Source organism: Mugil cephalus, chromosome 19, assembly GCF_022458985.1.
Source record: "Mugil cephalus isolate CIBA_MC_2020 chromosome 19, CIBA_Mcephalus_1.1, whole genome shotgun sequence".
Lineage (NCBI taxonomy): Eukaryota > Metazoa > Chordata > Actinopteri > Mugiliformes > Mugilidae > Mugil > Mugil cephalus.
The window spans coordinates 21,985,869-22,009,855 of NC_061788.1; the positions used below are offsets into that span (position 1 = coordinate 21,985,869).

The 23,987-nt window shown below is 40.0% G+C and overlaps 1 protein-coding gene across 2 annotated transcripts in view; it reads left to right on the forward strand.

The window, feature by feature from the left end:
* LOC124996239 (pre-B-cell leukemia transcription factor 3-like) overlaps positions 1–23,910 on the forward strand; it is a 39,941-nt gene extending 16,031 nt beyond the window's left edge. The window contains exons 3-10 of one of the 2 annotated variants that reach the window (XM_047569050.1): positions 8,425–8,666; positions 9,266–9,456; positions 9,836–9,971; positions 12,545–12,574; positions 16,456–16,621; positions 17,423–17,500; positions 20,262–20,345; positions 21,743–23,910. In XM_047569050.1, coding sequence (XP_047425006.1) covers positions 8,425–8,666; positions 9,266–9,456; positions 9,836–9,971; positions 12,545–12,574; positions 16,456–16,621; positions 17,423–17,500; positions 20,262–20,305 — 887 coding nt within the window. In that variant the 3' untranslated portion in view covers positions 20,306–20,345; positions 21,743–23,910. The remainder of the gene's footprint in view (positions 1–8,424; positions 8,667–9,265; positions 9,457–9,835; positions 9,972–12,544; positions 12,575–16,455; positions 16,622–17,422; positions 17,501–20,261; positions 20,346–21,742) is intronic. The other variant, XM_047569051.1, reaches the window with a different exon arrangement.
* Positions 23,911–23,987: the final 77 nt, after the last annotated feature.

Here is a 23,987-nt window from a genome sequence, read left to right on the forward strand (position 1 = left end):
TAACCTTTTGCCATTTGGTGTATCTGTTTAATACAACTTAGCAGTGTCTCTGTAATACATAACTGAAGTTACTGTATCCCTTTTCCACAAAGTGAAATGGAAGTACAATGTATAAATAAATATCTTTCCCTTCAGCTTACAAGAGTCAAACCATACACTTCCATTTTAACTTGGCGTGCAGTCATCTTTGTTTGTAACTGCTTATGAATCAACACACATTTAAAAGTTTAAGGTGACTTTTTGTGCAGTGAGAGACAAATAGACAAAACACAAGAAAAGTCGGAAAATGTCTTCATCGGTTTTACAACACGGGTTCTGTAAATACAGAAAGGCGCTGCAAGTAGTACAAATGACAAAAACATTTCAAGGCGACCTTTAGAAGGGATGAAAAGGAATAAACGTTCAAATATTAATAATGCTTTCAATCTTCAAATCAATTGTGTATGCTGTCAGATTATTTGAATTGGTTTATAAGCTAAAGGCTCATGAAGAATCATGCCATGGGGAGGTTACAATAAAAATAAACCTACAAAAACCCGCTGCATTCTCTTTTGTTTTTTCTTATATATTAAAAGAAGAAAGGTAAATTTTAATTGAAAATCAGATAAATTCTTATTTATTTGTTTTTTATTTACAGTCTAAAAGCAAACTTAAAATACCAAAAAGTACACAGACCATTTCTTATTCTGCTTGTGTCTTTTCATGTGATGGCTCTGTAGACCATCATTCTTTATTTCTATATATGCCTGCTGTAATTTTGTCTCTTCATTATGAATTTATAAAACCAGTGTAACCAGCAACACTTACTGACTTGTAAAAAAAAAAAAAAAAAAAAATTTACATCTCTACATGTTTAGCCTAATTTCCTAAAATGTGTCTTAGCTTTCTGTGGGGGCTAGAACGATTGCTTACTTGCTCGTTTATTTCAGGAGAACAAACTCTGCTGACCTGTAATCATTGTGTCGCACTGTATTACACAGTGTGCCTGTAGAACAATTACATGGCTAATTTTCTCATGCAGGCAGGATAATGCAGGATGTCAGCTGGCTTGACAAACAAGAACATTCATGACAGCGCAGCAGGGCATCTTTAGGGGACAAAAACATGTCCATGTGTTGGAATGAAATATGCTATACTTTGTTTCCCCGTCAGACGACACAACGTAGAAATCATCTACCTCCCATGGTCTTTCTTTCACTATATAATTCCCTCACTTCTCTCTCTTAACCCCCCCCCCCACCCCCATGTCATTACACTGGTGGCAAAGTCAGCATCAAGTGGCACAGTGTCGAGATTAAATTATACTTGGAAATGGTTGCTCCAGTGATTTAGAGGGTGGGTGGCTTTGTATTGTTGTTTTTGTTGCTGTTGTGCCAATAATAGGCTTGTTCACCAAAAAAAAAAAGAGTGCATTTCAATTATCCATTATCATTTCCTTCTTTATTGATAATATACAATAGTATCATACTACTCTCCTGCTGCGTTTTCCTTAGCATTCTGCTTTGTCTCAGCGGCCATTGCATACACCTCAGCTCCCCCATCACTGCCTGTAATATATACACCCGGGAGTACTGCAGGCGCTGCACTTAATCAAGGCCTGCGTATGTGTGGGTATATGTGTGCCTAGAGTTATGTATGCTTATGTATTGAGAGTCCTGGCAGTGGATGAATACTAGCTTTTTATTAATGGCACTCCCCGTCTGTTGATAAAATGTATGCATTACAGCAACAGGCCACCGGACATAATTCATCTCTAGTAATACAGCTAGTTTAACATGCTGAGCTTTAACACAGAAGTTCCGCAGGGCCTTGTGTTGTACAAGTCAACGCAGCACAAGAGCAGAAGAAATAGTAGGCTATCGCTCCTTTAGCATGCAGTCCAGATCATGGCAGTGGTGGTCAGTCAGTTTGCCGGTCCAGAAAATGAATGCTATACATGGCCATGGCCAAATTAGTGGCCAGGTTTAAGTGCCTGTGTTCCACCTGGCATTAAAATTTGTCTCCAGCCAGCTCTTCAGGTCTGATTAACATAATTTGGGGCGCAGTAGAATATTTTAGCAGCAGCTATCTCTAATGTATCTCTACAGCTGTTTCCACGTGTGTGCATCATAATTGTTGCATCATAATTAATCATTGTGGCCTGGTAGTAATTTGTTATTTATTGATCTCCGCCTTAACGTTAGGCAGACCTGCACAACACTCAGATTATAACTCCAACCCTGGAAGCTTCCATAAGAACCGTATTCTCCAGTAAGAAAAACAGGAGAATAACAAAACCAAATAAGTAAACAAGTAGAAACTAGGCCAGAATTTCTTTTATGTAATACCATCATGGTATTTTCAGTTATTCATTCCTCACAGAGCATTGTATGAACATATTTGCTTGTAGTTCATTTACAACAGCAGCTTCATTTAGTCTATGATATGGTAGACATGAAAAAAAACACAGAGAAACTTACAGAAATGAATTTGTAAAATGATTTTAAACTAAACTGGGTCAATGGATGACTATAAAATAAAATAGATAAGTACTGTGGAGTAATTAATCATCTCCCAATTCTTGTTCAATTGCCATATGTAAACAACTTTGTCTAGTTTCAGTTCATTATATAACTGTTTTTTACTTTGTCTCTCTATTGTGCTATTCTGGGCGGCTGGGGCTTGAGCCAGTAGATCGTTATCATGTTCCTTGGCATCACGAGCAGGACTTTCAGCAAATACTTTAAAACCCTATCTGTTTGGTCATCAGGAAGTATTACCCAATATACATAGGGTAGGATCTAAATTAAAATCAAGGCCAGTGATCCTTTTAATATCCCTTTTCACATCATTCCAATAATCCACAATTTTAGGGCAGCCTCCACCATCCCACATTCCCTCCAGTACAATCTATAAATGTTACTACTATATATTTTGAGGTAACAAGAGCAGTGTTAAAGTACGGCATCTTTACTTGCCAGTCAAGCTCCTCCCAGGCTGGACTGTTGGTTAGTTCATTCCCAATTTTAGAAGTTTACTGCCACACTTCATCTTTTACAATAGTGTTTGCTTTCAACTCCCTTCTTCTCTGACCTCAACATTGATTTCTTAGTTTTTTTCCCCCATGGATGTGATCGGCAGTCACTCTATATACCAGTAAACGCCATATTTAGAATATTACCAGAGCCTTACATTGTCATTAGACATCCTTTTTTGACTTGACTTGGCTTTTCAGACAGGGAACTCTTCAAAGCCGCCAAGCACTTCACAGAACACAGAATTTGGTGTTCTAGCGCTGTGTGACGAAGGGTTTTCAACACCTTATGAAAAAATGCATTTTATCTGTAAACTAACCTGGACCTGAACCGAAAATAAACCAATACAGCATAACACCCATACAGATCATAGATACTATAGAAGGTTAGTCATTTTAGGTTTCTTGAGTTCAGGACTAAAATACCAGTACTAATAAATGACTCAGGTAGGCCATGTCCAGGGAGCAAATTGGGAGTTAGGGTTAGGGTTAGAGTTAGCATCTACCCACTACTCCACAGTTCCTCTGAGCTGTAATGACATTTTAACACTACAGTATCATGTGATAGAATGGCAACGTATTTCCATTAGGACTGCCTACTGCAATATGTGATTACCTAATGATTCAAGCTGTCTAAACTAGTGGAATCCATCCAGAGCACAGAGGGCTAACGCCTGTTTAGTGTTGCACTGAAGATATCGATATGTGAAATTGTTAGATTCAAAGTACAATTGAAAGACTGAGCAGTAGGCATTAACACTAGCACTGTCTCTAAAAGTCTCATGTTCGTTGCCACAGACAGTACGGCAGTGGGCTTGATGTGAGGGTTTACCAGGCTGGAAGAGGCTGCTGTTGATGAGAGTAGTTTTTCTTTTGTACCATGTTGCAGATTATATGTCAGGAATTCCCTGCATCTCTTTTACTAGATGACCCAAGTTGAATTCTCTATCTTGGAACCCCTCCATTTTATGGCAGTACAATGGTAAATCCCTGCAGTAACCGTCACTCTTTTGCTGTCATGCCTATTGCTGTCATGCCTATTGCTGCTCTGCTGCTGCTGGTTCACCCAGCATCCAGACAACGATCTCCTTGGTTGTTGTTTTGCTTTGATGCTGTCAGAGCCTGACAACATTAAAGTGAACACTTTACATGCATTACATTAACATAATAATCCATACCACATGTGTTGGTTGACTAAATCTGCCTTTGATCGCCACATTGGAAAGCGCAGTGTTGTCACTTCTGTCATAAAAAGGATTTTGATTTGTGTGGTATGCACGCACTATGACCCATTCAGACTTTGAACTTCAGATTTAAAAGCTGCAGTCTGTGTGACAAAAGCCAGCAGTCTTTTCAAAGTATCTCTAGCAGCTCCACAAATGCCCTGCAGATGAGAGAAAAGGGAAGATTGATTGTGTTTTACGCTACTGAAAGGCACTTACACACCTCTGTATTCTGCTCATTTTCCGCTGCCACGTGTGGAATAGTCCTGTCCATTTCAATGAGGCACTCGGGACACAGAGACAAACAGCTGCCCTTTCTGCGCAACAGCCACAATTTATTGAATGAGACAAGCCGTAGACCACCTGCCACACTAACAGTGTCTGTGTATGTGTGCATGCATGTTTAGAATCTACACATATTTATTAATCTAGAAATAAGCAAACATTCTGCTCTCTTGTATTCTGTATTTAGTGACGTTTTGGCCATGGCTGTTTAGTCACAGGTAAGCCATAGCAATGCAGACCAGCAATAAAGAAGGTACTTCATTTTGGTCATCAACCACAGCAACTAAACAATTGCAGTTTAAGCCTACCCATGTATTTTAGCTTTTAGTTTAGGAAGGAAAAAATAAATCCTGCCCTCTCTAATGCTCACAGATAACAGACAAGTTGGCTGCAGTCTGTCACCCTTCTACCTCACTTACCCTGCACTAAGTGGTCACCTGGGGTATTTAGCGTTGCAATAACTCAAACAAACATCAACTACGAATGAGAATGATTCTTTAAACAGTTTTAGATTTCATGTTTTAACTGAGGTCCTATTTTCAGGGATTAACATATTTAGGGTGTGGTTTCTACTATTATAGTGATTTTAACTGGGTGCATATCACCCAGAAATCTTAAGCAGTTTTGACTGGATAAAGCTGGTGTTATTATACGTGTTCCTTATTGTCAACTAATGCCATGTGTAGATTCAAACCAACACTCAGTCTCTTTAAACTAGCCTATTCTGCTGTTGTTTATGATGGTTCTAAGTTAAATCTTTGAAAATAATCTTAAAATAGTCCCAAAACAAACTCTGACTATAGTTTTAAAACAGCAGGAAATGGTGAACATGATGGGGAAGACATGTTGTGAGGTTGTGAGTATTTAGGCAAACCTGACAATTATTCAGACAAAATAAACTACAGTGTGTGTCCAGGGCAAAACACACAAAACTTCTTTTGTGCACCACTGGGTGGATGGATACCTCAGCATCCAACCTGGGAAATCCATTCGCAAGTGGCCAGGTTTAAGTGCCTGTGTTCCACCTGGCATTAAAACTCGTCTCCAGCCAGCTCTTCAGGTCTGATCTCATTAACATAATTTGGGGCGCAGTAGACTATTTTAACAGCAGCTATCTCTAATGTATCTCTACAGCTGTTTCCATGTGTGTGCATCATAACTTGTGGCCTGGTAGTAATTTGTTATTTATTGATCTCCGCCTTAATGTTAGGCAGACCTGCACAACACTCAGATTATAACTCCAACCCTGGAAGCTTCCATAAGAACCATATTCTCTGGTAAGAAAACCACAAGTTGAGGAATTGTGTAATTTAACTAGCTCATTAAACATAGCTGGTCATTAACATTGGTTAATGACACAATCACACACAATGTAATTGTATTCAATCATTTGGTTTATTAATTCTGGTTCTGATTTATTTATTTCTTATTTGGTCAATAGCTACCAGGACCCAATATTTTAAAAGGCCGGGACAGAGAACTGCTGTTCATCAAACCTTTCAAACCAGTTGTCAAAATGTTGTCTGTCAAAATGATAGTTCCATTGGCACAAACCTCTTGTTTATGCAGGTCAGATTCAGAGTAAGGTGAGCAGGTTGGTGAGTACCGTATTTTCCGCACTATAAGGCGCACCTTCAATGAATGGCCTATTTTAAAACTTTGTTCATATATAAGGCGCACCGCATTATAAGATGCACTGTCAGCTTTTGAGAAAATTGGGAGGTTTTTAGGTGCGCCTTATAGTGCGGAAATACGGTAGTTTATCGGTTACGAGAGGAAGGGCAGCGGAGCGGTGTTATTTATCGCAGGAGAAAAAGCTCTTTGGCATCATCGCGGTGAAGAGATGAATGACTGTGCCCATCTCGCTTTGTTCCCTCGGAAACTCTGTTTAGTCTTCTTTACTTGGCGCAAGTCATCTTGTTGCTTCCTCCACTTCCGCACCATTGATTCGTTAATGTTAAATTCTCTCGCTGCTGCTCTATTCCCGTGTTCTACTGCGTGACTGGTCGCCTTGAGTTTAAACTCTGCGTCGTAAGCGTGTCTCTTAATAGGAGCCATTTTGGAGCCTTTACATAAAAAACAAATGGAAATGAAACGGCACGCCTTGCGCAGTCATATATCCCAGCATGCACCGCGCGCTTCTTCTTCTACGGGGGAAAATGAAGTCGGTGGCTGCTTAACGTAGTTGCGAGACCTGTTGTGTTTCAATATTGGTCCATATATAAGGCGCACCGGATTATAAAGCACACTGTCAGCTTTTGAGAAAATTGGAGGTTTTTAGGTGCGCCTTATAGTGCGGAAAACACGGTAGGTCCAAGGCCATCTTCTTTCTTAGTGGAACATGTCAGATCTGTAAAGTTTCACATGTACATTATACCGCATGGCAGCATGTGGCATGACCTACCTTGCACTGAACATTGTGTGGTGGACAGGGCCTGATGACACAGTCTCTCCTGTGAAGCACCTCAAACTGATAACAGGAGGAGTGAACTTGACAGACAGATGCCGGACCTACACATTAGACCTCCTTGTTACATTTATTATACCTGATGTGAAAATCTGAGTCTGGCTGGATCATCACAGCAGGATGACTTGGTAGAAGTAGATGGCCAGCACAGTATGTTTGGTTTTTGTTAGCTACTGTCAACGGTTGAACCTGAGGGGTTTGTCTTTGTGTTGTCTATGAATCACTGATTTGTGTCTCTGGGTTTCCTAGGACTCTGTAGAACATATTTGAGTTCATTGTCAGGGTTGTCAAATTACCATCAATAAAAAGAATACAAAAAAGTTTGCTTCACAACAACGAACAGCTTGTGCGTGTGTGTGTTTTTGAATCGATTTTCTGCTGGAAAAAGCATTTCTATTTGTACTGTAAAAGTATCACAGAAAATTGTCTAAATGGTTGTTGGAAAACCATACTGCACCTCATGCCCAGAGCTTGTGAAGTGAAATGTCATTTGTAAAAATGGCCTGCCGTGTTCCAGCTGCCTCTTTAGAGGAGGTGGTGAGCAGGATGTGGGATCAGGTGTGAATGTTGTTTTCTTGGAGCCTGATGGGATTAAAGTCAGCAGAGAACTGCTCAGTGGATTTCTCTTGATACAGTCAGCGCAGGGGCCAGTGAAACCCAGAGTAATGAGATATTTCAAATAGTGCTACTCACACATCCTCTATATCTCTGTCATACACAGTGTCATACACACCAGATACTGTTCTCTCTCAACACACATGCAAAGTGTTCCTTATAAAAAATAGCATGGTCAGAGCTAGTGACTCAAACTAAACATTTCTTTGTGTGTCTCGAGATATTAGATATTAGATATTTTAAGATAGCAAAAGTTGCACATTTTTGTCATCTTTAATAATGTCACCATCCACGCCTGCTGCTGTTTCCAGGTATTCTCCCACTACCTCACTCCCAAATGGACAGACCATCTCGCTTCTCAGTATTCTTGTCCATACATGGACTGGTTGTTTTTTTTCTTCCCTATACCTGTTTAAGTTTAGTATTATGTTTAAGTATATGAAGATAAGAAAATAAAACAGCACAAAGCTTCACTGAAAAACTAAATAGTAAAGTGTATTCATTTTACAGAAAGTCATTTTGATTTTTAATCAAGTGCAATATTGTTTTGTGTTTTACTCATTCGAACCATTGTAAGTATTGTAAGCGATGCACTACTGGAGTCTGACCTTGTTTTCTGCTGTGTCTTACATCTCATAGTCTTGCAGATGTTTTTACAGGTGTATTGACAATATGTACTTATATTCTCTAAAAGATCCAGCTGATAACAAAGTCTCATTGACTTTTGCAGTTAGAATCTACTCTTTGATTCCACTTGAATGTTGTCTGTTGGAATACTTAATGCAGTGAGCTGTGTCTTTTTCTCTGTGTGTGTGTGTCAGGTCTGAGTATCAGTGGTGCGCAGGAGGAAGAGCCTGCAGACGCCCAGCTGATGAGACTGGACAACATGCTGCTGGCAGAGGGGGTGGCCGGACCAGAGAAGGGGGGTGCAGCAGCAGTGGCCGCAGCAGCAGCTGCTGCTGTCGGTGGTATGACTGATAACTCCATCGAACACACTGACTACAGGGCCAAGCTGACGCAGATCAGACAAATATACCACACAGAACTGGAGAAATATGAACAGGTGAGTCACTGTTTCTTTAGCTGCCGCTAACAATGGAGTCTTACGAAAAATATATATTTCGGGAGATATTGTCGTCCAATTTGGATGCTTGCATTACAGATAAATTAGCACAGTCTGAGCCTTTAAATGAGATAGCTCTACATAACATGAAATAAATTAGCTACAAAAATAGTAATCAATCCATTACTATTGGGTGATTTCAATTCATACCCAAATAATGAGTGCAAAAATGGTCACTTCTGTCTGTCTCTACCAAACTCTACACAGCAACACTCCAGACAGACAGAAGTTCCACAGGTGTCTGTACTTGGACCATTTTGATCCATGCAGCAGTTCGATGTAGCTTGATAATACAATTTATTTTACTATGTCTAAGCCCCACAAATCTGTCTAGAGGTCCTTGACAACACATGTTATTATGTACATGGTGTAACCAGCTCATTTTTCCCATCAAAGAATAGTCTTGTAGTGCAGTAATAGTATTGGCTTTACATCTGATTGATACAGTAGCGTTGACTTAGCTCATCTTTCAGCATAGTTGAACTGTGTCGTGGAAGGGCTTGATTTCTATTTCTGTGTCTTTCGTGATAACTCACCAGGCTTGCACTGAGTTCACTACACATGTAATGAACCTACTGAGAGAACAGTCACGGACACGACCCATCTCCCCAAAAGAGATTGAACGCAAGGTGAACATCATTCATCGCAAGTTCAGCTCCATCCAAATGCAGCTCAAGCAGAGCACCTGTGAGGCTGTTATGATCCTGCGCTCCAGGTTCCTGGATGCCCGGTGAGTGGAGGAGACTGGAGATCAGATTAGTACTTTGTTCCACAGCAAACATCTCTGGCCTGATTGTCAAAGAAATCTTCACTCATACCCTTTTAATAGTCTAGTTGCTTCATTGGCAGGAGCTGGGTAATAGATTGGTCTCAGTGAATGAAGACAAAATGAACCTTTCCATATTGTTCAAATACCATTTTCTGAAACTGGTTAGAGCTTAGATATCAACACAGGTTAAGACTGTCTGTAATTCGTATTTTATTCATAAATTTATGTAGCTTTTTGGCAGTTTTAATAACCCTATAAGTTGTACCTTTACACTGGTCCAACTTAGCGCCTGATTTCCTCACAACTGGCATCTTATTTATTTATTTATTTTTTCTCTTAGGCGGAAAAGACGGAACTTTAGCAAACAGGCCACGGAAGTCCTGAATGAATATTTTTATTCACACCTAAGCAACCCTTACCCCAGTGAGGAAGCCAAAGAGGAGCTCGCCAAAAAGTGCAGTATCACTGTTTCCCAGGTAAGTAAAAATAAAATTCCCTCTCATAAGATGCAGTTAGTATCATTCTTTCAGGCTCTACACATTTTTTATATATACCAACATGTCATTATTGAGGTGTCTTATGATCACACACAATTTGAGACTGATTGAATCAGTACCAGAATTTGTGTAACATCTAGCTTAAAATAAATAAGGATTTATATTTATGCCTTGTGACAACCATATGATTACATTGTCTAAGTATTTTATTAGACACTATTTCAGATGAGGCTTTAATTAGCAAGCCCCTCAAAGGCAAGAAGAGCAGATGGGCAAAGTGGCTTGTGTGACTGAACTGATGTTGACTATAGAAGATACAGTGGGGGAAATAAGTATTTGATCCCCTGCTGAATTTGTAAGTTTGCCCACTTCCATAGAAATGATCAGACTCTAGTTTTTATGGTTGTTTACTGGTTATGGGTATAGACAGAATATCAGTCGAAAATGCATAAAAAAACACACAATCTAAAAGTTATAAATTGTTATGTATTTTATTAAGGGAAATAAGTATTTGATCCCCAACAATTCACTTAGAATTCAGGCTCCTACAGATTGGCTGGTGCGCATGTGGCACACAGCTGTGCTCAGTCAACTAATTACCTATACTCCTGATCTTAACTCGTCATGTATATAAAGCACACCTGCTCTAAGAATCAGTTTCTTACATTCCAACTTCTACAGCACCATGGGCAAGACCAAAGAGCTGTCAAAAGATGTCAGGGACAAGATTGTAGACCTGCACAAGGCTGGTATAGGTTACAAAACCATCAGCAAAAGGCTTGGTGAGAAGGTGACAACTATTGGTGCCATTATTCGCAAGTGGAAGACCCATAAAAGGACCATCAACTGTCCTCGGTCTGGAGCTCCAGCAAAATCTCGCCTCATGGAGTGAGGATGATGATGAGAAAGGTGAGGGAGCAGCCTAAAACAACACGGCAGGAGCTTGTTAATGATCTGGAAGCAGTTGGGACCTCCGTCACCAAGAAAACAGTTGGCAACACACTGCGCCGTTATGGATTGAACTTTTGCAGTGCCCGCAAGGTCCCCCTGCTCAAGAAGGCACATGTACAGGCCCGCCTTAAGTTTGCCAGTGAACATCTAAATGACTCAGAGAAGGCTTGGGAGAAAGTGCTGTGGTCTGACGAAACCAAAGTTGAGCTATTTGGCATTAACTCGACCCGCCGTGTTTGGAGGATGAAAAAACGTGAGTATGACCCAAAGAACACCATACCCACGGTTAAGCATGGAGGTGGAAACATCATGTTTTGGGGCTGTTTTTCAGCAAAGGGTACAGGGCAACTTCACCGCATTATGGGGCCAATGAATGCAGCCATGTACTGTAACATCTTGGACAAAAACCTTCTTTCCTCAGCAAGAACACTGAAGATGCCTCGTGGGTGGGTTTTCCAACATGACAATGACCCAAAACATACTGCCAGAACAACAAAGGAGTGGCTCAAGAAGAAGCATATTAAGGTCATGGAGTGGCCTAGTCAGTCTCCAGACCTTAACCCGATCGAAAACCTGTGGAGGGAGCTGAAGCTCCGAGTTTCCAAGAGGCAGCCAAGAAACTTGAAGGATTTAGAGACTGTCTGTAAAGATGAATGGGCCAAAATCCCTCCTGCGCTGTGTGCAAACCTGGTGACCAACTACAAGAAACGTCTCATCGCTGTGCTTGCCAACAAAGGTTTCTCTACAAAGTACTGACTTGTGTTGTGCTTGGGGATCAAATACTTATTTCCCTTAATAAAATACATAACAATTTATAACTTTTAGATTGTGTGTTTTTTATGCATTTTCGACTGATATTCTGTCTATACCCATAACCAGTAAACAACCATAAAAACCAGAGTCTGATCATTTCTATGGAAGTGGGCAAACTTACAAATTCAGCAGGGGATCAAATACTTATTTCCCCCACTGTATATTCCCAACAGCAACTATTTTGTGTAAGCCATCAAACTCTTTTCATAGTATTACCACACTATTGTCCAGTAAGGGCTTTCTCCCAACACTTTCTGAAAAATTTCATGGTAAAGACTGAATCCTCAAATACATTTAAGTATAGTTTAGCCACTTCCAACAACCATTCACTTTCACCTCTTGTTATCTAGCCAGTGGGTGCCAAATTCTGCTTTCAAGGGCAAATACGTTGCAATCGATTATGTGTTCTGTTCACATAATTAGAACATTTTGTTCCTTTTGCACTTGACAAGGCAGTGGGATCTCCTCTGTTTTGTTTTTGGCCAAAATACACTATCAGTAGAATTTACACTGTAACAAACACTAGGTTAAGGTAAAGGTCATGATACAATTCACAAAACGTCTGCTGTGACCTCAGAGCCGACATGCTCATTTAATTAAACCAAAGCCACCATCCCTCCCTCATAAACCTCATGTTGGAGTGAATGTGAAAGGATTTCTTACAATCACAGGGATAGCGCAATTCCTTCAGTATTACAGTACTATATCTGTTGTGTTGGGTCTGGGGTATCAAATGATAGATTTGAAGAGTCCAGTACTGTAAAAAAGCCATTCTTTTTTGCCCTCAGGGTGGGGGAAGCACCATCACAGTGTCACAGGTATGTCACAATTCTCTCCTCATCTGCTGTTTATTATCATGTCCACAGTTTCATGTACAAGCTACAGTTTTATGACTATATAACAACTGAACCAACAACAAAAGTAATTTTAATAATCTTATTGCTGTACTGAAATTGGACTAGATGTGGTTTGTGTAATCTAACCATGCTCATTTGAGTAATTCTGATTTGAAACAATGGTAACCACTATGCTCTGATTTAAACTTTTGACTGGGCAAATGTATCAGCTGGATTGAATAATAATGATAAAATGACTCTGAAGCTTCAGAGTTCTTGTGGTTTTGGAGCATAATGCTGGTCTTTATCCTTAGAGGTGAAAAGGAGGACAGAACCATATTAAGAAATGATGTATGCACCGCAAATTATGAAGTGCGACTGTATGGTTTCTCCAGTGGAGTGAGATGTAACAACTGTCAGGTCCCAGTATGATACAATACATCTCCCCTCACCTCTGATCCATTTTTACTACTCTCGTACTTTCCTGTTTTTCTACACTTGTTCATGTTTCACTGTAAACAATGGTTTGCATATGCAATTTGCACAATTTCTTTTCTCAAAAGCTCATACAATTATTCAAAAATACATGGCATTTTCCTGATAATGGTAAACATGGCTTTACTGGCAAATCTATTAATCAACTATGATAACTAAAGAGGGCAAAGTTTTTTATGTGTTAATATACAGCAGATTTAGTTAAAATCAGTAGTGGATATATTATGATTCTTAAGGAGACCTAAGTTGTGCAAAGGTCTGGTCTATACTGTAGACTCCCAGGGGCTCCATAAATAAAATAAATAAACTCCATCAATTTTGTTTATTTTGCCTCAGTAAAAATACAAATGGTCTCATGACACTTTATAAAATCCAGAGGCAATGGTGTCAAGGAAAATCTCCCCTTTAACAGGAAGAAACCTTGAGCAGATCCCAGCTCATCTGGAAGAACCCCTCTCCTTGAGGTCGGCTGGGTAGAGATAGAATAGGATCTACATTATATTGCCAAAAGTGTTTGCTCACCTGCCTTTACATGCATATGAACTTGAACCCTTTACAGCTTCAACTCTTGTACGAAGACAAGGTTTAGGAGTGTGTTTCTGGGAATTTTTGGTAATTTTTCCAGAAGCACATTTGTGAGGTCAGACACTGATGTTGGATGAGAAGGCCTGACTCACAGTTTTCGCTCTAATTCATCCCAAAAGTGCTCTATCAGGTCGAGGTCAGGATTCTGTGCAGGCCACAGACACATACACACAAACTCCCTCATCCATGTCTTAATGGACCTTGTTTTGTGCACTGGTGAACAGTCATGACATATCTCCAAACTTTTCCCATAAAGTTGAACATGGAATTGTCCAAAACCTTATGCTAAAGCATTCAGAGTTACTTTCAGTGAAACTAAGGAGCCAAGCCCAGTTTATGAAAAACAACCCCACATCACAGTCCCCCCTCCACCAAACTTAACACTTGGCACAATGCAGTCAGACAAGTACTGTTCTCCTGGCAACCATTAAAACCAGATTCGCGTGATCCATCACTCCAGAGAACGTGTCTTCAGATTCCAGTGGTGGTGTGTTTTATACCACTACATCCCACGCTTTCCATTATATTTGATGATGTATGCTGTGGATGCAGCTGCTTGACCATGGAAACCCATTCCATGAAGCTCTCTACACACTGTTCTTGAGCTAATCGGAAGGCTACTTGAAGTTTGGAGGTCTGTAGCCATTGACTCTGCAGAAAATTGGCGACCTATGTGCACTATGCTCCTCAGCATCCGTTGACCCCACTCTGTCATTTAACGTGGCCTCCCACTTCGTGGCTGAGTCACTTTTATTCCCAATCACTTCTTTGTTACAATACCACTGACAGTTGACTATGGAATTTTAGTAGCAAGGAAATTTCACAATTGGACTTGTTGCACAGGTGGCATCCTATCACAGTACTACACTGAAATTCATTGAGTTCCTGAGAGTGACCCATTCTTTCACAAATGTTTGTAGAAGCAGTCTGCATGCCTAGGTGCTTGATTTTATACATCTGTGGCCATGAAAGTAAATGGAACACCTGAAATCAGTTATTTGGGTGGGTGAGCGAATACGGATATGGAGTTCCACTGCACAGAAACATACAAATCCAGGCCAGAGACACTCACAGGAAGATGGAAGATGAGAGGAGGGGAGGAAAATGGAGATGGGGAGAGGGACACACAGCTATTTACATACACTATACAGTAGTGGCACACAATTTCACAAGATGTAATAATGAAGACATTAGATGAGAAATTCAAAGATAGGTACTTGGTACGAGTGAAAAGAGAGTAGAGGACAGGTGCTCAGTACATAATTCCCCAGCACCCTGGGCCTGTAGCGGAATAACTAATGGATGGTTTAGTGTCACCTTAGTCAGCCCTAACTGTACATTTTATCCAAGAGAAAAGTCTTAAACCTAACCTTAAACCTAAGCAAGTAGTTTTTCAATGCCTTTCGAATATTCCATGACCTGGATCTTGTTTTGTCCACCAGTCTCTGATGTCAGCTTGCAAGGGTTTTTTAACACGTAATTCAAATCTGTTTTTTTGGTCTTTGACAAGGCTGGTCTGTAAGCCTTCGTTTCTTCTTTTTCCAGTGGAAATGCTGTCAGGAAGGTTGAGGTAGTAGGAGATGAGGCCCAAATGCAGGACCAAAGATGAGGCAGGGAGTTAAAAAGAAAAAAGTATTTAATAATTAACAAAAAGGGCTGTGTACGGCAGGAAAATACAAAATTCAGAAGAATCATGGGCATGGCATAGAGACAAGGAACATGGCTTGGGGACATAATAACATCAATGACACAAAGGGAAGGCAGAGCTCAGTGATGACAAGACACAGGTGAAATAGATCAGGGTAATGACACCAGGAGAAACCAATTAATAATCAAGAAACACATGATGAACACAGACAGGAAATCCAGAACTTAAAAAAATGAAACAGGAAACACAACACATGACCTGGACAGACATGACAAAAACACAAGGAAGCACGACAGACAGGAAACTAAGAAACTTGGCAAAATAAAACATGAAGCTCAACACAAATACAGGACACAAAACCATGCTAGTGTGCGTAGGATCATTGTCCTTTTTAAATGTCCACTACTAGGTCACTTTCAACTTTCAGACACATGGGCTTACATTGTCTTCAAGGTAAAGAGTTGAAGAGTTACCTTTGAGAAGATAATAAGAGTTTTAGGAGGAACTTCTATTTGAATCAGGCATACACAAATAGCATAGCACAACTGTACATAAACTGTGAAGCAGCAGCCCATAGCACCAATACTGTGCATATTCTGAATTAAATGTGTTTCTGTATGACCTGTGACCAGGGCTTAATGAAAATGGAAATGTTATATTATGCAATAATGTGCATTGTTCTACATAGTCTCTATTCCTTTGCTAAGAAGTCATTAAGCCAAGACAAAGGGATGCTTTTTTAAAAGGGACAGTGAAGGCCATTTCATTCTAGGGAGAACTGTTTGGTAAATGTCACTGTGTACACATAAAGGCCACCAGCACTTGTGCATGCAACACATACACGCACTTACTCATGCATAGTGGCCAGTGACCTTTAAGCTGTCGTATGTGGTTATTGTCTATCCTTGGTTGCTCTTTACAAGCCCTGGGTGTATGACCTGGAAGACTCATCATTTCTGTAGCCACACTGTTCTTTGTTTTGCACACATACAAGTTTAAACCAAGTTCAACATGTCAGCGTGACGTGTTTTATATGGCAGGCAAAGTAAATGTAAGACAAAACAGCTGGAATTATGGTGAAATGGCAGATGTGAATCAAAAGCATCCCCTCTTTTCTTTGTTTCTTCTACACCAGGTTTCTAACTGGTTTGGGAACAAGAGGATCCGGTATAAGAAGAATATTGGCAAGTTTCAGGAGGAGGCCAATCTTTACGCAGCAAAAACAGCAGTGACAGCAACGCAGGCCGTAGCTGCTGCTGTTCACAATGGTCAAGACACCTCTCCTGCCACCCCCAACTCAGGCAAGAGTTTTAAAAAACATCGTAAAGAAAATAACATGAAATCAGGGATGAAACTAACTGCATTTGTTTGGCCTTGAAATGTGTAAATGCAAGGGGAAGGGAAGGGAGATGGAGAGGACTGCACACAGCTATTAGCATTCTGTACAGTAGTAGCACACAATTGCAGGAGTGGTAGTAGAGAAGACATTAGATAAGAAATTAGAGGATAAGGGCACGAGAGAACAGAGCAGAGGACATATGCTCAGCACATGCTCGTCCCTCAGTAACCTATGTATACTGCAACATAACTAAGGGATGATTCAGTGTCAACTGAGCCACCATTGAAAGTATAAACTTTATCAAAAAGGAAAGTCTTAAGCCTGACCTTAAGAGTAGAGAAGGTGTCTGTCTCCAGAATCCAAGCCGGAAGCTGGTTCCACATGAGAGGAACCTGATAGCCTCACATTCTACATTTTGAAACTCTAGGGACAACAAGTGAGCTTGGGTTTTAGTCCAGAGCTTATGTACTGGGATGGATCTACAATTAGGGCTATGTGATAGAATAGAGCTAGGCCTTTAAGAGCCTTGTATGTAAAGAGGAGGATTTTAAATTCTGCTCTGGATAATCTAAAATGTGAAAAGTGTTGGTCCTAGCACAGAACCCTGAGGAACACTTATGCAGTGAATATTCCCACACCTCACATGAAGTAATAAAATTATTAGAAACCTTCTCAAACATAGATGCTGTGCTCTGATGAAATTATATTCACCAATGTGACATCGCTGTTTTGAATACAGACATTTATCTGTCTTTTTCTGCAGGTTTTCAAATGAAAGACGAAGATTTCCAGCTGGATGCTGGAGACAGCAAAAACTCCCTGTTAACCACCATGTTCACAGGTACTGTTTCTTTGCTGACACATCATGTTCCAATCATGTAACTTCCTTCACTGCTCCTCAACTATGGTGATTTTTTAAGCTTACCAGATACCAGATCTGGTTTATTTCAATCTTCCCTTGAATGTGGCTTTTATAACTTTGTGGAGCATTCTTGCATCTCTATCATTTGTTGTAGACATTCAGGAAAAAGGAGAGTTGCATTAAAGGTAATGGTGGATTAGCCCATGGACCGTTGTGGGTAGTCATTTCAGTTTGATGGTGGCTGTAGTCTTTGTCATTACTGGACTCCACAGATGAGAAACTAGATCAAACCGAAGCAGAAATAACGACCCAGAAAGACAATGTATCTCTGTAAATGGATACAGCTCCTGCGCTCACTGCTCTGCCGCTCACTGTGGACGAAAACATAAGCACCTGTTGTTGCCAGAGTTTGGAAATCTCTATTGAGGAGAGTATGAACTACAACTAATGAAATTGCAGCCTTGATAAACATTGCCATCCTAGTGATGGTGTTTCCTCTCCTTACAATCACTGGCTGTAATGAAATCAAGTAAAAGGTTACTTGATGTGTTGGACATATAGTTTACTAAGGCCCTCCAGCATCCAATACACATTAAACAGAAAGCTTATCCACTACTTAATAGACATAAATAAACTATCATGCAGAGATCAACATTATTTCAATTTGTTTTTTGTAAAGCTGCAGGGAGCTACCTATAGCTACCCATTATGCTTTTCCTTAGGTCTTTACAATGTTGGAAAGTGCAACATTAACAGTTGAAAAGCCACATTAATAGGAAGTGTGGTAGTTTAAAACTTTGATTATCCTTCAAGGTGTCTTAGTAGGTTGTATATCTGTAATAGAGCCATAATGAAGAAACTGGGTTTATACATGAGGAAGGGGGAAAGAGTAAAGCCATGCTTAGTACATCCCCAGGTCTAGACATCGATGGAGGTTTTGAGAAGAGAATGGTGAAATGCTGCAAGAGATGAGGAGTGGACTCCCTGGATGTGAAGACCAGAGGTGTATGGTATAGAGAAGGGTCATAGCAGTTTTGAACTAAAATGACACTTGACAGAAGCAGAGAAGAAGCTGATGTGATTGAATTGTAAAGATGGGAACTCCAGTGATCCACTGACTACAGAAGCAGGAAGAGAGAGAAAGAGTTGTGAATGGTCAAGGATAAAGAGCATTTATCAATCCCAAGTGTACAAAATTAAGACTTACTGTACGCTCTTGGTAGTGTGGAAAACAAGTCCGAAGCCTTGATCAAATGGGTATGGCAAGAACACACTTGGTCAGATGCATACTTTGAATTTGAAACAGTACTTCAAGTCCACAAGAATACAAGGCACAAAAACAGATGTGTGCCTGTTTACCTACCTGTCCCCTGGCTGCTTCTGGTCGCCATCTCAGCCGGCTCATCTTTTGAGAGTCTTTTGTTTCTCCTGTGAGTAACTTCTGTTAAACTGACCTTTTGTTTTTCATCATGCCTTGTTCTCTCTGTGTCCTGCATTTGTGTCCTTTTTTGAACTGAACTCTGTAACAACATCCAGAGAGGAGACTGCCTCACAAACTTGTGTCGGAATAACACATTGCTTTAGTTACATGAAGCACAACCTTGGAAGTCCAGTCGGAAGAAAAGATTCATGCATCAAAGCTTTTATCAGATTTAAAAACACTGCACAATTGTTTATACAGAGTGAGTTTTAGTGTGCTGGAGAAATGCCAGTCCACTGAATCATCTGAGGAGTCTGTGTATTTCAGACAGCTTTTAGGCTGCTCTGAATGTGTACTTATTACTTACATGGAAGTTGATGATAAAAAGAAATATATTGAATAGCACCAGACTCTGTTGTTCAGCTTTTAACCATTAGTGTTGCATACCAATAGGAAAAACGTAGTTTTCATGCAATTTTTTTCTAGTAGTAACTAATAGTTTTTTCTGCAATTCATGGGGTGCATGCATTTCCCTTCCGAAAACGGCTGTCCTTATCAGCTGCTTACATCTTTTCCTCTCCAGGTTCCCATGGTTCTTTTAACCTCCCTAACCCAGGGAAATGTTCATGAGCATGCACAGTATAAATGGGACCTCTTACAAGGGGGGGCTATAGTTGAAGCCATAGTGCAGCCCCAGATAGGACGTCTCAGTAAAGCCAGTAACAGGCCAGGTTCACACTGATGAGCCTTCTAAATTTGAACTTCATGTCTTAGACATTAAGTGTTCCTGAGATGTTTTTATTGTCCCAAACATGATGCCAGGTCTTTCCTTTTTTCTCTGTACAATTTATTCTTTTGGTAATGGATTTGGCTCCATTCTTTTGTGACATATGAGTGCAATTTTTAGAATGAACTTTTGTTATTTAGTTTTTCTCTGTCTTATGTCATTCACACATGTAGGGTGTTTTCAGTATTTGTTTTTTTCAATGGCTCCAGTGAGCAACACAGTAACGGAGTCACACACTTAACAGCACTTTTATCCAAGATTATTATTTTACACGGGGTACATGTTCTTGAACACCATGGAACCACAACATGACCTGTCAATTTCAACAATGATCTTTCCTATATTGTGCAAATGGTCTAAGAAAGTGATCTTTCAATGTTTATGCAGTGTATCTAAGTATTCCTCTTGTGTGTTTGTATGCAACCATACTGCTGCCACTGTAAATGCTTGACTCTCTTCCTTGGTTTTGATAACACCATTTTAAAAGTGCATTTATGAGATCTGTCCTCACTTTCCAACAATCCTTTCACCAGGTGGATACCACACACCGTACTATGAGTCAGACAGCATACAGTGATGGCCTCTGAGATCCTCTGCACAGTGCACACAGCCTCTAAGTAAGTAACCATAACAAATTTCTTTACTGCAAAGATGACAAGCGTGATAATGGTAATGGTGATGATGATAATAGCTTATACTGATAGGAACTGTGAGTGGTTTATAATGAACCGTGTGCCCTGTCGTCACTGTGGCTACACAGGGGAAGTGAATACATACAGGCAAATGAAAATTTTCAGCTGCTAATATTGTTGCAGATGCTGATGCAAAAAAAAAAGAAGAAAGAAATAAGGCAAAGACGCACTGCTCCTACACTCTGGCAAGCACTGCTCTTTTTTTCGCAGCTTTATTGGTTATCAGCCTATAAATAAACCCCACACGCTACCCTACACTGTAATACAGCATTAAGAAAGAACAAATTCATATTGTTTGAGACAGGCAGACAAGACGGTGTCACTGTAGTTTAAGTGCGAACCCTGTCCTACTCCGCATAGGAGAGACAATATGCCAGCCTCTAGCAGCTTCAAGTTCGTTGCATGGCTTTCGTGTCTGGCTGTTTGCACTTGCGACTTATAATTTAGGTCATTGCTTAGACATAGCAAGAAAGATGCCCAATAAGATGAGCAGACATTGGTAAAGCTACTGCAGTAGACAGGCACGAGGAGAAGAGTAACTTAAGAGCAGTATTACAACATATAAGGACAAATCTGACAAACTTGAGTAGGCATATTTAGATGACCAAGACTACTGTTGCTGCACAGGAAGTGGTAAATGCTTATTATTTATTTTATTTATTTATGTATTTTTAATTTTTTTATTTTTACCATATGAGTGAGTCTTTTTACTGAAGCTGTGTAGTTGTTTTGCATTCCGCATCCTTTTTCTTTAACGTGAAGAGCTGGCTCTGTTGTGTGACTCCAGCTCCTGCTGGGATTCCATTATCTTCTGGGAGATGTACATAGTTACTTTATTTAGGGAAAGAAATAAACACATTAAACATAAAAGTACCATCATGTAATCCACAGATTTCAACAGTTTAACTCTATTTTAATTACAATCTGTTTAAATTGGAACTGTAACGGACTACAGTTACTCATAGTACATAATGCTGCTACATGTAATCCACTACTACCCAACACTGGTTATATCACACTGCAACCTAAATAATCCTGAAACAGCCAGCTAACAAAACAAAGAATACTTTGACAGGTTCTCCAAGGACACTTCGTTATATGTACCGAAGATCGGACAGTTAACCCACTGGTTCAAGGACATAGAAATGAGCTAGTAAATATATTGGAACATTTAGGAGGTAAAGGACCTAATTTTCTTGGTTGGTGAAGAACATAAACTCCTTTTTTTCCCTTTGACAGTGTTAACACCCGTATGAGTTCTGCACGCCAACTGCAATACCCCACCCTTCAGCTCCAATTCTCTGTCTGTCTCTCATTGCCAGGTATATGAGGATTGACATGATGTTCCAAGACCTTGTCCGATGGCCTCCCCTAATGAGGAACTGCACAGGATACATTCTGATACCTCAAACTGAAGTTCCCACCCCCAACCACAGCACAACTCTTCACAGTCCTTCTTAAAGTCCTCCAGAATCCAGCTGAACCTGCTCCGTTACAATGGCATGAACCAGTTGGACTTGTGCTCTCTAGATGGATCAGAGGACTCCTGAAACAACCGACCACAGAGATGACTAAAAACTGTTCTGCAACGTAGGATGAATGACTGAGGTGAGAAGTGAGCCTCAATCTGAAGCCAGTTGTGTGACCCCTGTCTTTTTTCTCACTTCATTTTATATGCAGCTCTTTGTTTAATGCAGTCAGCAGTTAAAGAAAGTTAAAGTTAAACAGGTAAAGAAACTATGTCAGTCCAGTAACCGTGCCAGTAACCATTCAAAGTGTCTTCAGGATGCTTAACAGAACCTAGATCCTGAAACCCTGAAGTGTCAAGGAAAAAATCCTTGCTCTTTTTTCAGTTCTCTCCGAGGAAAGGCCAGATCAATAGTAATCCAAGTGTGTCCTCTCCGTTAATCACTTTATGATTTAGGAGTGGAAAAATGGCAAGTGCCAAAAACTGCAGTTTGTCTAATGGACACTTGAGGCGGCTCCAAATCCCCAATCCCAATCCTCCATGTGAAAATGCCCAGGCCCAATGTAGAAATAAACATTTTCCAGCTTGTACAATTAGCAGTTTTGGTCTCTATTTTCATTCACGTCAACTGTTTGAGGGCTGTTTTTTTTCATAGCAGACCTCTCTGAAGAGGCTGCTTTATGTGACAGGTGGGTAGCCACAGATTATTTGCTGGTATAACTCCATTAAATCTCTGCCTTCTTGTCCATGTTTGAATTAGCTGGAGGTTAGGAAGAGTCAGGTACTAGAAAGGTGACGGCCAGTGCCACCCATATTGAGCTTCCAAATTGCTCTTTAGGAATCAAATGTATTCTGCCTTGGTCTTTTCCTGAGAAATGTTGACTGATGATTGTAATGCTTTTGAAGAAATATGGGATAACACAGGAATTCTATTGAATCCTCTATTGTTACAACAGTCTTACAAATTTGGAAATTAGGAAAAACATCCCTCTAATCAGCAGTACCATCTGGGGATCCCTGGGCGTTTACCCACCACATATTGAATCCCTCCAGTGAATTCTGGGCCTTCCCCAGGGTTTCCCCCTGGCTAGCCACACCTGGTAAACCTTCAGCCCTCTGAATGCCTGAACCACCTCAACTAGTCCCTTTTAACGTGAAGGAAGATGTACAAGTAGGTTCTATTTCCGCCCCTAAAACCTACATGTTGGTCATTTTAGGAGATTGTTCTAGTATAGAACATAAATATTCTATAAATATTTGCTTTGTTTCAATAATAACCTGAACTGGGAACATGTGATTTTGCTGTGTTCGTAGAGCTTTGTAATGATTCTCTTTTATGATGTATTATTTATGAACCAGACTAATTCTACAAACATAGAATTTCAGTTGAACGCACGTTCAAGGACTTGTATTTACATAGTTTTTTTTTCTGCTTACTGGTACTCAAAGCGCTTCACTGGCACAACACTATATCTACCCATTAGTTGACACTCAACCAGTGCCAATTACTGCAGTGGGGATTGAACCACTAACCCTCTGGTTCATGGACAACCCAGGCTACCTACTGAGCCAATACAATAAAAAGTAAAAAAGTATCATTTAACAGTGGGAACAATGGACATGACAGAGGCACAGAGACATAGCAATTACTGACTTTCATACATGTTTTTATATGGATGAAAGTGGCTGGTTTTATGTTCCTGTTGTGTTTCGTTTCCGTGACTTGCCATCATTAATTAAATACTGCGGAGTATTTGCAACGTTGCTTACTTTTGTACCTCTTTAATATGACAAAAATAAGTATTCACTCATATATTGAGACTGAGCTTGACTACAGAAAAGTTTTCTTCATGTAATACATTTTTACTTTTTTAGGTAAATATTTCTGTGTTTATGTAACTATGTTGTCTTCATATCTATCTATATCTGTCTAATGTATCATATGGAGAATATTATAACCAGACAGCCTCCACTGTGTTAGCCAGTATGCATTTTCAAAAAGAAAATAAACCTTTGCTTGAATGTGCTGACTACATTTTATTGTCGCTCAAACAGGTAAGAGTGGTGAAAGTTAAATCCAACAGAAGAAGTTACATCAT